Source organism: Coturnix japonica, chromosome 20 (assembly GCF_001577835.2).
Source record: "Coturnix japonica isolate 7356 chromosome 20, Coturnix japonica 2.1, whole genome shotgun sequence".
NCBI lineage: Eukaryota > Metazoa > Chordata > Aves > Galliformes > Phasianidae > Coturnix > Coturnix japonica.
In genome coordinates this window covers 12,426,494-12,442,373 of record NC_029535.1, presented here as the reverse complement: position 1 = coordinate 12,442,373, position 15,880 = coordinate 12,426,494, and the positions used below count along the sequence as shown (strand labels likewise).

The window sequence follows — 15,880 nt, the reverse complement described above, 5'->3', positions numbered from 1 at the left end:
CGCCATTTTGTTCGCGAGCAATGGCGTCTTTTCCGGCGGAGGGGATTGTGGGTTATCAGTTAGACCGCCTTCTTATTTCCGGTTCCGGCTGTGGGGGGTGCAGCTCGGTTTCCGGCTGTCCGTTTCCGGTGTTTTCGCCATGTGGCTGCGGGGGGTTCGGCGGGTCCCGGTTGGAACCGGAACCGGCCGCTTATTTACAACGGGAGTCACGAGGAGATGGGGGAGGAGCCAGAGGGAACCCGGCGCCCCATAGAGACCCACTGAGCCCCATAGAGCCCCACAGTGAGGCTATAAGGGTACGCAGCGCCATTTTGGGGCCAAATCCGGGTTTTTTTGGGGGGGTGACAATAGGGTGCTGTTGGGGGTGATGTTAGGAGATATGCGCCAGTTTTAGGTCGCCAGTACGCATGCGCCAGTTTTAGGACACCAGTGCGCATGCGCCAGTTTTAGTGCGCTGCGGCTTTTTTGGCACCGTATTACGCATGCGTCAGTTTATGTTCGCCTTACGCATGCGCCAAGTTTTGCACGGTAGTGCGCATGCGCAGATTTCCGCAGTTGTGGAGGTGGCGGTTCGGCTCGTTGTTCAGCAGGTGGCAGCAGAGACCGAAGAAAGAAAATCTTGGGCGGGATCAGCGTGAAGCCGCCCCGCAAACACTGCAAACCTCGCAATTAATATTCCAGTTTATGTTGTCGGTTTTTTGTGTTGTTTTGTTGTTGTTGTTGTTCTTGTTGTTGTTGTTTGTTTGTTTGTTTTGCCAGTGTCTGAGGTGATGTAAATGCTGTTCTCAATTGTTCTGACGTGTGCAGCGAAGCCAAGGTCGGTACGGATCAATGACCAGCACATCCCCAAAGAGCCTCGAACCTTTAGAACAGAACAGCTCTAACAGTTCCCACACTCCGAGATTCAGGCCTTCAATATCAACGAGTCCAACCGTAACCTCACTGTCCTGTGCTCACAAACCGCTGCTAAATCCCGTCCCTGAGCACCGCGCTCACATTTCCATCTCAGGCCACGTATCGTGGCTGCTGTGCCCCAGAAGCCATTTTAGGGCTCAGTGTAGTACAAACTTTCCGGTGCAGCCGAGCCAGGGCTGCATATCACCCCCCCATCCCCCCCAACCTCCTACTGCCCCTCAGTGGGGAAGCAGTTGTGGAAGGAGCCCTGCACCAGGCCACCCTCCCCACACCCTGGTGAGGATGTAGCTTCTCAGCTGAAGGCTGAGAGTTAAATAAAGGCAAGGGCTTGGGACAAACCACAGCTGTCTGCTATTTAATCTAGCAAAGCAGGAGGAAGATAGCTTAAAGCTTGTAAGGGAAGCTTGGTGCCCAGTCGTCAATGCAATTTCTCTGCCCCTCTGTTCCTGCCGTGGAACCTCAGCCCTTCCCACGCCACTCAGTGCCTTCATCCCAACACCAAAACTCAGAAGAAACCAGTGCCAGCATTGTTCTTGAATATGTCTTTTTTTTTTTACTGAAAAAAATCATTCATAAATTAACAAATACAAAAATGTACAAAGACACGGGTAAATAAATGTAATGACACAAAGGATTGCTTTGCTGAGAAGTGTGTGTGTGTGTGTGTTTTAAAACACTTTGTCTTCAGTGCAAAAATGTCCCCCGGCATCTCTTAAAAACATAGCAGTAAGCTCAAGAGCAATGACAGCAGAAAGACAATATAGTTTGAAGCCACCTCTACTGGTGAGTGACTTCAGTTTGTGGCCATTGCTCCGACAGTACCTTTCCTAGACAAGCAGAGCTCTACGAGTAACAAACCAAAAATAAGTACTTCTGCAAATTAAACTCCTATGGCCACTTATTTAAAAAAAAAAAAAAAAAAAAAAAAGTCAGCATTGAACATGGTCTGTCCGCCATGGGACTGTAATGCCATGGCATCACGGAAGGGGTGAACACGTAGCCTCGATGGATTTCAGCTGCCAGAATATGTACAAGATCTCCTTGATACAAGAATTTTTACAGCACAACAGCACGCGTGTTTGACAGTGTGTTTTTAACAGTTACACTTACTGTAAAGTATTTGATATATCTCATAAGATTAACAGTGCACATTTTAAAGATATTCCACATTTTGAAAAGGGAAAATTTCAATGTAATTAGAACAAAGGAACTATGAACAGGGATGTTGCTATGGGGAAATGGATTCTTACGCCATCTCTACAGTGCATTTCTGATCAGAGGTAACATCGCACTTTGTTCAACACAAGGTGCAATGGAAGTCAGGTACACTTCAAAGGCTAAGGATTCAAACGAAGGTAGATAAACACCTACTCACACACACATGCATGATTTCCTGCAGTAGTGAACGTCAACAAGTTGAAATACATTCCTTATTTGAAGCACCATTAAACAAAGAGATTTCTAGCAACATCTCAAGAATAAAAAAAAGAGGGTTAGGATAACACAGGTTTAGCATCTGAAAAGGATCCACGTGAATTAGAGATCAAGATTCAGAAATTGAAGGAAGTCTTTATTGCTATATGCATCATAAAAAGCAAATCCTCACCTCTGCCTATAAATAACCATGCTGGATCCCCTTGGGAAGTGACTTTAAAGCACGTGTAAATTCAAAGGCTTTAAACCTAAGTTCTAAACTATCTGCGCTTTTCAAGGGCAGGCTCGCTGTCCTCTCATGCTGGCCAGTAAGATCCACACCACCAGAACTCTACGTTCTAACCCTCTTTTTCCAGATACAGGTTAGGAATGCTCTGGGCAGTCACACCCACAACAGATGTGTATGGGGATCATACGTCCACGAAACCAAGAAAAGAATGTAAACTATGAACAGAAAGGAAGCCTAAGGTAAACAATGCAATAAGAAGAAAGTTAAAGTACTTCTGAGAAGAAATACAAGTGCTTTGTATAAATAGAATTTAAAACACAACCCCCAATATATTTACCTTTAAGTTGGGGAAGTCCAGTAAAAATGACTGTATACATGCTGCGTAACCTACAGACTGACTTGGGCAAGAAGGGGATGGGACAGTCACAGCCCAGCCTGCTGCAGAGCAAGGATGGGGGCACAGAATTCCAGAGGCTGGATGGGGCACCAGACCAAGCTGTCAGGTTCCTAGTCCGCAAGCTTGCATAAGCTGAACTCACGTGTCCTTCATCTTTCCCGTACTGGTGTCTGCTGACAGCCTGCCCATCAGCTGCACTCCTGCCAGTGCTTTCAGGTGGCCAACAGTAGCAACCACGGGTCGGTTGCTACTGTTCACTGGGTTCACTCACTGCTTACCTAATTCTCTTCCACAGAACAACCCTCAAACCCTTCTGCTCCACGTGGGGATGGCAGGGACGAGGTGAGCTCCCAGGGAGCTGCAGAGCCATGCCTGCCATTGGGTTGTACAGAACAGGTGGTGGATCCCATCCCATACAGCTTCACACTGATCTGCACAGTATGTCACAAACATGACAGAAATATTATTCTCTCTTCCCAGAAGGAGCCACCTACATGATTCCTGTAAGGAGTGACAACATGGTTGTATTTCTCATCTGCGGCTTTTAATGCCAAGGGCTCTGTCCCACAAATATTAATGCATATGTATAGCTTAAATCATGCAAGCAGTCTCACTGGTGGAATAGGGAACAACTTGCACAGGTACAGTGATGCGCACACAAGTGCTTACAGAACTCAGGACTAAGATGAGAGAGTGACTTCATGTAGACCTCTAGCTTGGATTCAAACCATAGAAGATAATAAAAATGAGCAACTTACACAGCATATTTACATTTACACTTCTTTAAGAAGCGATTCTGATGTATATACTTTAAGCAGGTCATTTTAAAAAACAGCACAAATGTAGAAGAATGGTACCAGAAGTTGTCTGGTCTCCCACCAGAGTAGCTCCAACTGCATTGCTCCAAACACTTGCCAGAGGAAAGAACATGCCCTAAGTGAGCCCAGAGCTGAGGACTGCTGGAGGAATGTGGAGATGAGAGCAGCAGCTCCAACAGCTGTCCTGAAACCCAGAAAGCAAGTGGCAGGGAACAAAAAAGCCTGTGGAGCTCACTGCATGAGGATCAGGTAGCGCTGGGATAGCTGGGACAATTTGTGCGTGCACTTTCAGCCTTATACTCCAAAATACTGTGATCCTTCATTAGATAAAGTATTTCGTCCTTGACAACCCTTGGAAAAGAAAGTCAGGTGTGATGCTCTCTTGGTGAAGAGCAGAGCAAAGTTATTTTCTCCACTTAATATTCAGTTACCAGAGCCAGCTCTGGTGTCAGGTTAACAGTGATGTTCTTATACAAGGCGTCATATGTGACATTAGGAAAGTAGTTCAAATTATTGAGGCCATCCAGGGCTTGCCTTTCTTTTGACTTCCTCAGCAAGGCATACCTGTTCGGAGAGAAGCAGAGACACATGGAACACTACCACATCACCTTCTGTACACATTCCTGACATGCAGGCAACCCAAGCAAAGTACACAAAATTCTACAGTTTAATAAAGATGCTGTTTGCTCCCCAGTTCTTGCTCAAAGCCTGCCTGGGCTCAGGGCCAGCCAAAGCATCCCAGTGATGGTGAGGACTTCACCATTTTTAGGAAACTGGATCACGCACAAAACCAGAATTAATGGTGTTACTCTGAGTGATGAGAAAGGAGATGAACTGTATTTTGGGGAAGGAAACTGTAGTTGCACAAGAGCAGCCTCAACCAGATTTAGAGGCAGCATGATTTATAAAAAAAAAAACCAAAAAACTAAGGAACAGATGTGCCAGGGAGAAGAGGGAGGGTCTAGGTCACAGCAAAGAAGTATGTGCCTTAGCTAGCTCCGAAGACCTCATGGCATCAGGAAATGGCAGCATAACAAATGCTTCCCTTCCCTGGGAAAATGGTGAGGTCACCCTGCGTGCTGAGAAACACTACAGCAGAAAGCAGGAAGCACAGCCTTCACTGGAGCTGCAGGTACACTAGGACCCCCTTGCCTTCACATTAGAGTGCTTCTGGGACTGCTGTGGCACATTATCTCTCATCTCCTTCACTGCTTACAGCTGTTGTTGCCCTTTAATAGCTGCAGGGAGCCCTGAACATGGTCTCAGGTTCCCTTAAAATTAAAAAAATAATAATAAAATTAAATTAAAAATTAAAAAAAATAAAATAAAAATCACTTGCCTTCCTAGGAACTGCACTTCTCCTCGATGATGGTGGGGAATTGATTTGTATTTCCCTGTATCTCCTTCCGGTCGAGTCACTGAATAGCCTGCATACTGCACTCTGCATTGAAAAGGAGAAGAAAAAAGTCTACTGTTGCACATGCTGTGCTGTCAACACTGCCAGCATGCACACCTTCCTCAGAAGGAAGTCAATGCACTCATGGCTTCTACAGCAGACAAGCTGTGGAAACCCCCAACCTCTGCCCAGGCTGTGCAAATCTCATCACCTCAAGGTACCCAAAGATCAGCTGGGGATTGTTGGACATCCCCACCATGGAACACGGCACACAAAGCTCATTATTACACAGCCAGTCTTCCTCAGTTTGCTTTCTATCTATAGCCTGCAGTGCCACCCACCTGGACCTATGTCAACTTCAGCCAGGCTGGCTCTGCCCACAGCCCAGGTGAGCACAGCACAACAAGGGATACAGCAATGCTGGTAACAGCAGCATGTTGCACGGAGCTCTGTTGCTATCCCATTACAGGGATGCAGGACACAGGCAGAGACGTACCTGTTCCATAAGTCGTCATCCTCGCCACCCCAGCCCCAGAAGGCATTGGGGAAACCATTGATCTTCCAGAACTGCTCAACAGTCAGGCCGCTCACCCCACCGAAGAACTCATTATAGGGCAGCCTGAGCAGAAGAGAGAGGTCAGGAGCAAGGAAGGCATCAGCCACCACACAGCCCCTGCTGGAGCTGTGAGCATACTTTCCTCCATCCTCCTTTTAATGTTTTACTTTGCACTCCTGCCTTTGGTAAGAAAATCTAACACTCGCTCCTTATCTATTATTGCAGTGCAGAGGAAGAACAGTGCTTACAGGTACATGTACTTGTCCAGCTTGGCTGCAAAGTGTCTTGGCATCTGTCCACACCCGTAATAGTTGCGGTCATTTTCTGGTATGTGGTCCACATCATGGAAGATGAGACAGTCCCAGTCCAAGTCCTTCATGGCTTCCCGAAAGCCAACATTGAAGAGCATGGCACGGTTGAAGGGCTGAGTACCAGCCTAGGGGAAAACAGAGCAGAGGCACCTTCAAAGGGAGCCCTACACCAAGCAAGGGTATTCCCACACAGACTGAGGGAGCTGAAGAGCAGCCCACTCCCCAGTCCACTGCTCAGAAGGAAGCAATATAGTAACAGACAGATTAGTGGGATTAACTAAAGCTTACATATCACAAGTGTACAACAGCAAAAATAAAGATGTGAGAATTATTAGTCAGATACTTGGGGGGGGGAGAGAAAAAAAAAAAACAACACAGTGAAAACTTGATTGATGATTGTTGAAAACAATTTTTACTGGCTACTACCCAGAAGAACAAAGACAACTAAACATGAAGGCATGCCTACAGGGTGGGTGAAGCCAGATAGTTCATGCACATATTAGATTACAGTCTGATGTTCCACATTGGTGGAAGCCTTGCAGAGATCACATGGACCAGAGCTGAGCACATCCCTGAGCCCACAAGACGCTACAAAGACACACAAAGGTAATGCAGCATTGTGGAAACTGAAAATACCTGCTTCAAAGAAATCTTAAAGAAATAACCATCTCCTCCCAGTGTAGTATTTTCAAGAAATCTGAATGTCTACTTTTTTTTTTTTTTTTTTTTGGATTAAAAGCAGTCATTTCAGGGTAACATCTTTGCCAATTTTAAGCAAGACAGGACAATTTAAACACTGCAAGATTAACATCAGAGGTTCACAAGTTTGGATCTAGCAAGGAGTCCCCTCAGTACACAATGCAGAGCTGTGCTGTCAAGATGCTGCTGCACTGACACCAGAGTATGCTCACCATTGCTGACCATCGCTATTACTTACTTGTTCCACAACATAAAATGCAAACTGTAAACGCTGACGCTGCAGCATTGGAATAAGGTGTCTGAAAAGGACTGGAAGATGCTCATAGCGATTGCGGAATGGGATCAAGATCGCCACCTGAGGAGGAAAAAAAGAAAGCTCAAGCTGCAACCCAAGAGCAGCTCCCTGCAAGCCCCAAACCAAGGAGATGCCAGCTGGCATAGCCTCAGCATTGCTCTTCCCTACATGAAGGCAATGGCTCCCATGTAGGGCTGGGCAGCCAGAATCCCTTCCCACCCCCACGTCAGGGCTCTTGTATTAACTTCTTGGGGAATTTTTGCTGATCCTGTGAGGCTTGCAGCCTTCATCCCTGTGACCCTACCCAGCAGCACAGAGGCAGCAGTAGGGCAGCTACACTGTGCTGTGCCACCCCCTCTGGGTGGATTCCCTGTACATGTCACCTCTCTTCCCCAGGGAAACTCATTCCCACACAGGACAGGAACATGCTGGATGTTCATCAGTGGGAACCAGATGGGCAAGTTCCTTGCAGGCTCTTTACAGTCCTTGCAGTAATCCAAAGCTGACTCATGTTATTAACACAGCCCTCATCAGCAGCATTTCCTCTGCAGCTGTTGCAGTCCCACCTCCCAAGGATCCTCACACCCACCACTCAGCAGTACATCAGATATGTAGATTCCAGCATTCCCAGTACCCCATTGCCCTGAGGTGCTCCTCAGTGCCCATTCACCTTCCAGCGAGGCAGGCAGTCGCTTGGCTTCCAGTGGCCTCCCAGCTTGATGGAAGGGTCTTTGGAGAAGAACTGGTGGATGTCCTCCATCGTAATCTCGCTCATATTTACATCAATAGGGCCCTCTGGGGAGGTGGCAGGAGGAGGGGGGTCAGGAGCCATGCAGTGCCTGCCTGGCCCTGCCCTATCCTCAGAACCAAGAAGAGGTGGCTTCTACTGTCCCAAGACACTGGGGACAACTAAGGAGACATTTTCCCCTTTTCAGAAACATCTACCTTGCAAATGCTCATTTACCAATTAATATTGCCAATGCAGGAGCATTGCTCCAGGCTGCACTCTGCAGCCAGTGCCCAGTGTGGGGTTAGGGAGCTGGAGAAAAGGGTTGCCCAGCTTCCCAACCACCGAGCAGAACACAATTCCCCTTTTGTTCATGTTTACCAAGCAATAGTCAAGTTTCAGGAGGGAGACACAACTCCAGTATAGAAGGAATTAATATGAGCAGTCGGACAAACAAAAACTTCCCAGGAAGGGACAGTTCAGAACAGTGCTGTCATTCGTCTCTGGAGTACTGTGGGAGAGGTGGGACAGAGTTGAACCAGGGTGCTGCAGAGTACCATAATATGCTGTGCCATGATAGGTGAGGTGCACAGAGCTGCTGGGCACACAGAATACTCACTCATAGAAGGGAGCCTTTCGGGACAGGTGTGGTTGGGGAAGTATGTAAAATCTTCAGGAAGAAAAGTTGTAGCTTGCAGAAAGGTTTCATTGTGATTCAAGTCAAGAGGATAATCTGGGGAAATGGGGAAAAAAAAAGAAAAAAAAAAAATCTACACCTGAGCTGCAGATTTCCAATTTGCATGGCCACCATGAGCAAACCCCAACACCTGAGAACATCCCCAGTGTCACAGGGGTGTCCTCATGAAGCACAAGCTCCTGGTATGGCACCATGATTCAGTACCACAGGAGTGGCTCCAGTGCCTTGGGTGAAGCCACACTAGAGAAACTGTCAGCTTCTTGATTAGACCGTTGCTTTCAGGCAGCAATGATAAGTCAATGTACAGAGGTGCAGTGAAGGAGGAGCTACTGCATCCTACAGGGCTCAGGAGCACAGGGCCAGCACAGAGCCAGACACAGCTTACAGGGTATATACTAGGCTTCTACATCCCAGTAGGCCCATTTCTCCAGCACTTCCTCTGCTTCTTTTCACCTTCTGAGTCACAACCTCTGAATTGCTGGCACCTCCAGCTGCTTTACATCCTTGCATAGCTATGAAATCCTGCTTTCTACTTTTACCCAGCCACCAACTTTGCATACGCAGCTCCAGCCTACCACAACCTACACTTTCAGCACAAGAGAAGTTTCCTTTCTGTAGCAAGACATCAGCTGCCACAGGAGGACGCTGCCTCTCGACTTTCTCAGCCCACTCCAAGGGCTTTGCCCCTGCAGCAACTACCTCATCCCAGGCCCCAGGCAGCCCCATACCTCAAAAGCCCACTGGGACACCAAGGGTCCATTCACTTCCAACTCCAGCCCTCTCCTCCCTACATATAAGTGATTCTGCTTGAGATTTTAATAACCAAATTCCCATTAAGTTCATATCACCAGAAAATACTGTCAATGCTTGATTTCAGTGTGAAATTCAGCTGCCTCCTTTTATTGGTGAAATATGGACAAGATGCTCCCAGCTCGCTTGCACAGGAAATTTATTAGTGCACCTACTATCAAATGCTTAAGAAGTCACAAATTACTTCCTCATTTTAATAATGGGAATTTAAAAAAAACAGCAAAGCATGAATAAAGCAGGCAAGGCAGAAGGACTTTGTGCTTGCAGCAGACCACCCTGTGCTTTGTCATCTTGCCATTCAGGACCAAACACCACATTTAAACCATCTGCCTAGAAACTAAAGCTTCAGGGCACACACATCCACAAGTCAGCTCTGTACAGAAATGCTACCTTTCCCTGCCTCACTGGGGATGCTCAAAGAACACTAGCAACCTCCTGCCCACTGGGTGCTGGGGCAGTCTCCCATGCCCTAAAGCCTCTGCTGGCTCCTAATGGCTTATTTCCCAGGTGGCCTGCATGCATGGATCAGGTTCTTCAGCTCCCACACGATGAGAGGAAGATTTACATCACCTTGTAATGACCTTGTGATGTCTGGGCACAGCCAGTTCTTTCGGCAGCAATGTTTCACTGCCCACTTCATAGAGATGATGGCCAACTTCAGAGGGCTCAGACCCCATGAGAGCCCACCAATTAGAGGTTCTCATCACCAAAGCGCCCAGCCTCCCTCTCTCTAGTTCACAGTGAGTTCCTTCCTCACCAGTCACCTTCTTCAGCTGAAATTTCCATCCTCAAACAGCCCAAGTTGTGCAGGAGGGACACAGAATTGCTACAAATAATAAGAAATACAAACCAGGAAGCCATCCTACCCTTTAAAGCTCCCCTGGCCCTAGTGTTTTTTTTTTAAATCTGAAACCTGATCATAGAATCACAAAATGGTTTGGGTTGGAAGGGACCTTTAAGATCACCTAGTTCCCATCCCTGCTATAGAGGGTGAGTTTAAGTGTTTATCCTCAGAGTGATTGAATCTAACACACTGAGGCATCTGGAAAGCACAGAGGTTTTCAGCTCACTATCCACTCATTTGAGACCTATCAAGACTTCTCCCTTTTATTCAAATTAAATATTTGAACTAAAATACATATACACACATACATATATTTGTATATGAAAAAACAGTCAAAATTCACACTCCGTATTTATCAACATAAATTATTTCCTTCAAGGAGAGAGGTTCAGTTCAACCTTATTTCCAATGGAAATGGAAGCTTTAATTAGAACAATAATTGTTAAAGAAATACCTGAGTCATTCACGCTGCTATTCCTCTTGGCATAGGCACTGCGGACCACCTGCTCATACACCTGAGCTCCTATTGTTCTCATGTTTTCACGAATCATGATGCCTTGTGCTTGCATCATGAAGAGGTAGGTGTTCACTGCAAGAAAAACAAACATATTTCCATGAGAATCACCAGTTGCAGGCAAGAGAAACACAAAGCTTTTGGATGCTTTCCTACTACCCGGAAGCTCCATGCCGCTGGCACACCACTAGGCCACACATGCTGGGGTGACCCGGGTTCCATGGAGGTCATGGTATGGGCAGAACACATTTGCAGCCAGCTGATGACCTGTCCCACCAGCCCACTTGCCACTGATGTCAGAGACTGTATTGTGTCATTGCTGTTTAAGGACAGACATTTAATTCAGAAATGAGCTAGGCTAGTGCCTCAAAACAAGACACACAACCAAGTCTCCTCTTGCTGTCCTCAAATGAAACTCGCCTTCTGCCCGTGTCCAACTCAGTGTGTTCCCCCATATAAGTAAATATTTTGCTCCATAGCTTAGGTGATTTTTCACCAACCTGCTACAGCCTGCCCTGGCACACCATCACCACAGTAACAAAGGCCCAGCTGAAAAAAGAGCTCATTTAATGCTTCTTTCCAAACTCCTCCTGCCCATCCATTACCCTTCAAACGTGCCAGTGACAGAGGTCACAGGAGTGCATCATGCGAAAAAGGATGAATATGCCTCAGAGTTTGTCGGAACGCATTCTCCAGCAGTTCAGCCTCTTCCTGTCCATGGTATGGGTGACACCAGCTGAACCTCCAGAATGAGAAGCAGCACAAGGACCAGCAAGGCACAGCTCCACCTTAGCCACCACAGCAAGGATTCAAGGCTTGCTATCTCCCTTTCCAAACCCCCAAGGGAAAAAATCACGAGACAGGGCACAGCCTCTCCTTGTTTGCTCAGGCAGCTGGCGCTGCTGGAGATCTGTACCAGCACCAGGCTGCGATAACAGCAGCAGGGTCCCACCAGGTTTGCACTTTCCAGCTCACGCAGGGCCAGAGTCAGTGCAAGGGACAACCTGCTGGTTCTGAACAAGTCATTTAGCTTTTTATGCCTTTGATTCAATAGATAAAGTGACACTGGATTTGGTGGAGCATGAAAGAATGAAAGAGACACAAATCAATATCCAAACCCCACTTAATTTAAGGAATAGGGAGGTTTATTCAGTACTGAATGTAGTGTTTAATTTCCCCATTCCCTAACAGGAGAGACAAAGCATGGCCTCACAGAAGCCATGACATGACTTGCTCATTTTGACTTTCATGAAATTGCAGTGGGAATCCTTAACAGACTGTCACAGACATTACCATCCCCAGGGGAACTCAAGTGAAAACAAGCCTGTCTTTGTTCCAGGCAGCACTGCCTTCTCCCATGTTAACTGCTTTGCTACAACAGTTGGAGGCCATGCACCAAGAAAAGACCCCCAGTACCTCACTGCCCCAGCTGATGCCATGGACCCCATACCATGACCCCAAGACATTATACATGCTCATTCCTATGTCCCAGAAAATCACACTTGAAATGCATTATTTATACCATTTCATTTTTTATACCTGCACAGTGCCCAAATCAGCTCAGCGTAGCTGCCAGGGCTGTACTCAAACCCACACATATCCTCACTTTCCTTGGCTACTGATGAGTAGCGGGACCAGGTTGTAATTGCATAACGCACAAGTCAGCTGCCTCCAAAGCCAGAGCCACGGTGCCATCAGCATTACCATCACTGACTGTGAGCATGGCCAAGCCAGGTTTCAGGCAGAAAACAATTACCTACATTGCACGATATGGCTAATACAATCACATCAGACCACATGGCAAATTACACTAGCATTCTCCCTTTATTCAATTTGAGCACATAGCACTTCAGAGCACATCTAGAAAGTGTTCACAGCCAGGCTACATCACGAACAGCTGCATGAGGACAGGAGGGGATCTCAACCACCATCAGGAATTTATTTATTTTTTATTTTTTTAAACAAAGCATTTCCAGAAGACCCTCCACACAGATAGCAAGCAAAACTCAGAACTCTGTATGCCCAAGTGACTGAGGTAACATTATTCCCATTAGTTTAAGGGACAAGCCAGTCCTGCCAGGATGACACATGAGAACGCAGCACCAGGGTCACAGCAGCACCCAGAGACCTGCACCCTCCAACCCACACCCCAGTGAGCACAGGTGGATGTGTTGGGGAAATACTGCTACTCAACAACACTGGGACAGCAACCTGATCTGAAAAGTCCAATTACAGAAATGAGCACTAAAAGCTTCCTCTAATCATTTATTGGCTGGTATTTTCAGAGCACTTCTAGTTCAGAAACAGCTGGCTCTTTCATGGAAAACTTCTAGCACAGCAGTTTGTTTGGGAGAGTGCTGAGCATGACCCAGGCCAGCTGCCAGCACCACAGGTGCTCAGACCCAATGCATCCTGTTCCTGACCCCAACAGGACCAGACTGTCCCCAGCTCAAGGTCCCAGAAAGTGGGACAAGATGGACACCAGAACCCTGCCCCCCTAGTGGTAGCAACATCCAGGCTTCAAGGAAGAAGGAGTGCATCTGTCTCTGTAAGGAGATTTACAGTTTTCTGTCACACTGTCAGCACCAAGAAGCTGCTCAAGGGGTCCTTCTCCTCCAGATGTAACAAAACATATGGTCAACCTGGGCCCTACCCTTGGAGCAGGTGCTGGAACAGCAAAGCAATAAATCCTAGCCACACACACAGCTCATATGGCACCAGGAGAGCACATGAAGCACTGGGTTCCTACAGCATCAGACACTGGAGATCATAGAATCATAGAATGGCCTGGGTTGAAAAGGACCATAATGATCATCTAGTTTCAACCCACCCACCATATGCAGGGCCACCAACCACTAGACCAGGCTGCCCAGAGCCACATCCAGCCTGGCCTTGAATGCCTCCAGAGATAGGGCATCCATGACCTCCCTGGGCAACCTGTTCCAGTGTGCCACCACCCTCTGTGTGAAAAACCTTCTCCTAATCATTAACCTAAACTTCCCATCTTAGTTTAAAACCATTCCCCCTTGTCCTATCACTGTCCACCCTAATAAACAGGCATTCCCCCTCCTGTTTAAATGCTCCCTTCAAGTACTAGAAGACCACAAGGTCTCCCTGGAGCCTTCTCTTCTCTAAGCTAAACAAGTCCAGTTCCCTCAACCTTTCCTCTTACGAGGTGCTCCAGCCCTCTGATCATCTTAGTGGCCCTCCTCTGGATTCACTCCAAGAGCTCCACATCTTTCCTGTACTGGGGGCCCCAGGCCTGGACACAGTACTGCAGATGGGGCCTCACAAGTGCCAAGCAGAGGGGGACAATCACCTCCCTCTCCCTGCTGGCCACCCCTTTTTTAATGCAGCCCAAAACACAGCTGGCCTTCTGGGCTGCAAGCATGCACTGCCAGCTCATATCCAGCTTTTTGTCCACCAGGACCCCCAGGGACCCTCTCCACAGGGCTGATCTCAAGGAGATCTTCCCCCAGTTTGTATAAACACCTGGGGTTGCCCTGACCCAAGCACAGCACCCTGCACTTGGCCTTAGTGAACCTCATTAGGTTAACATGGACCCACTTCTCCAGCCTGTCCAGGTCCCTCTGGATGGCTCCCCTTCCTTCCAACGTAATCAACGGCACCATTCAGCTTGGTATCATCCTCAAATTTGCTGAGGGTGCACTTGGCATGTGAAAGAAGATCTGGAAAGTCCCAGAGTGCCGTGATGAAGCTCCTCCAGCAAATCCCATTGCAGCCTCATCAGCAACACAAAGCAGTTTTCAAACCACACTCACTTTAGACTCAACCTCCAAGGAAAAGATAAACAGTTATGACAGACAGAACCTGTAAACACACTAATGAGGAAGATGGGCAACACAGCAACCCAGAGATAACACACCAGGAGACATAAGGCTCCGTTAGCCTTCCTGTGCAGCAGCACTCAATTCTGAAGATGCATCCAGTGCCAGAACAATTAAATAAGAGGTTCTCATTAGATTTGTATAATTTAATATTAACACTAACACTGCTACTTATCCCTTTGCCTATAAAAAGCACAGGAAGGAATTAGTTGTTAAATGGCCCAAGAATTAGCAAGGCAGCAGCACCTATTAGATCAGTGTTCCCAGCTTGGCTGGTTACCAGCCCTCACGTGCACCAGGCAAGGGGGAAGATCTGAAATGGCAGTGGTGTTCGACCCAACTGTTGGAAGTTTGTAACTTGAAGTGGTAAGGAAAAACTTAAAAAGCTGTGGACTATGGGGAAGCCAGATTCTTCTAACAGTCCCTAGGTTCTTAATCTAGGCATTAAGAGAGCAGCTTATTGGTAGAGCCCCAGCAGCAGCCCTACAGCTGGGTTGATGCATTCCAGGCACCACTGTGCTGACCTCAGGACACCAAGCAAAGCACCAGCAGCTCAGCAAACACAGAGAGCTCTGCACTTTTTCCTCTTACCTTAAAAGACAGGGTGGGGAGAATTCCTGTGTCGCAGGCATCATACCCAAGAGGCAGGAATCAACACCCAGAATGATGTAGGATAGAGGAGACAGAGGGAGAGCTTCAGCCAGAAAGCAGAAATTGAACACCTGGGCAAGTGAAGCCAGGCAGCTAGGTCCCCTCCTGGTACTGTTGCAAACCTTCTGCTTCCCCAGCCATAGGAATTGTCTGCAGGAAAGGGAAAATCCCACTGCAGGCACTGCCCCATGCAAAGTCATAGTATTGGGCACACTGGGAAGAAAGCCCTAAAACAAGCAGTAAAAGGCCACAGCCACTACACTTCTCAGGAAATGCACTGACCTGGGAGCTCTAAGCTATACTGTCTCAGCAACTTCAAGTTATCTAGAACACAGGCAGCAGGCTGGGTTTAATAATCACACACCACTTCTGTAGTGGTATTTTGAAATCACCGATCTGTTAATCTTCCAGATTTGGAAATTAGCTATGCACACTGGAGATTATCAAACTGTCAAGCTAACAGTAATTTAACAGAGCCACAGAACTCCCAGATCAGCCCACACAGCACCATGTTCACTACCTAAAGTTCTAACACCCTGACACCCTACATATGGAAAGACAGCGTGACAATTGTTTGGGATACATCAAAGGAAACAGACCAAGACCTGATTTTTCAACTATGTTCAACTACCATGACTTTGTTATACAAGAAGGGTTATCACATGCACAGTCTCATGTCTGTTGCAATGGAGTTGCTCCAAACTGGGGCCCAAGATTCAGCTTATGACTACAGTTTGCC

At 47.2% G+C, this 15,880-nt stretch overlaps 1 protein-coding gene across 3 annotated transcripts in view; it reads right to left on the bottom strand.

Moving 5' to 3' along the window:
- Positions 1-1,445: 1,445 nt before the first annotated feature.
- The window catches only part of B4GALT5 (beta-1,4-galactosyltransferase 5), a 39,778-nt gene continuing 25,343 nt past the window's right edge, over positions 1,446-15,880 (bottom strand). For all 3 annotated transcript variants that reach the window (XM_032448601.1, XM_015882116.2, XM_032448600.1), the window contains exons 2-9: positions 10,583-10,717; positions 8,397-8,510; positions 7,721-7,845; positions 6,994-7,110; positions 5,994-6,181; positions 5,686-5,808; positions 5,133-5,234; positions 1,446-4,357 (exon numbers count right to left, since the gene is read on the bottom strand). In XM_032448601.1, the coding sequence (XP_032304492.1) occupies positions 4,210-4,357; positions 5,133-5,234; positions 5,686-5,808; positions 5,994-6,181; positions 6,994-7,110; positions 7,721-7,845; positions 8,397-8,510; positions 10,583-10,700 (1,035 nt within the window). In that variant the 5' untranslated portion in view covers positions 10,701-10,717 and the 3' untranslated portion in view covers positions 1,446-4,209. The remainder of the gene's footprint in view (positions 4,358-5,132; positions 5,235-5,685; positions 5,809-5,993; positions 6,182-6,993; positions 7,111-7,720; positions 7,846-8,396; positions 8,511-10,582; positions 10,718-15,880) is intronic.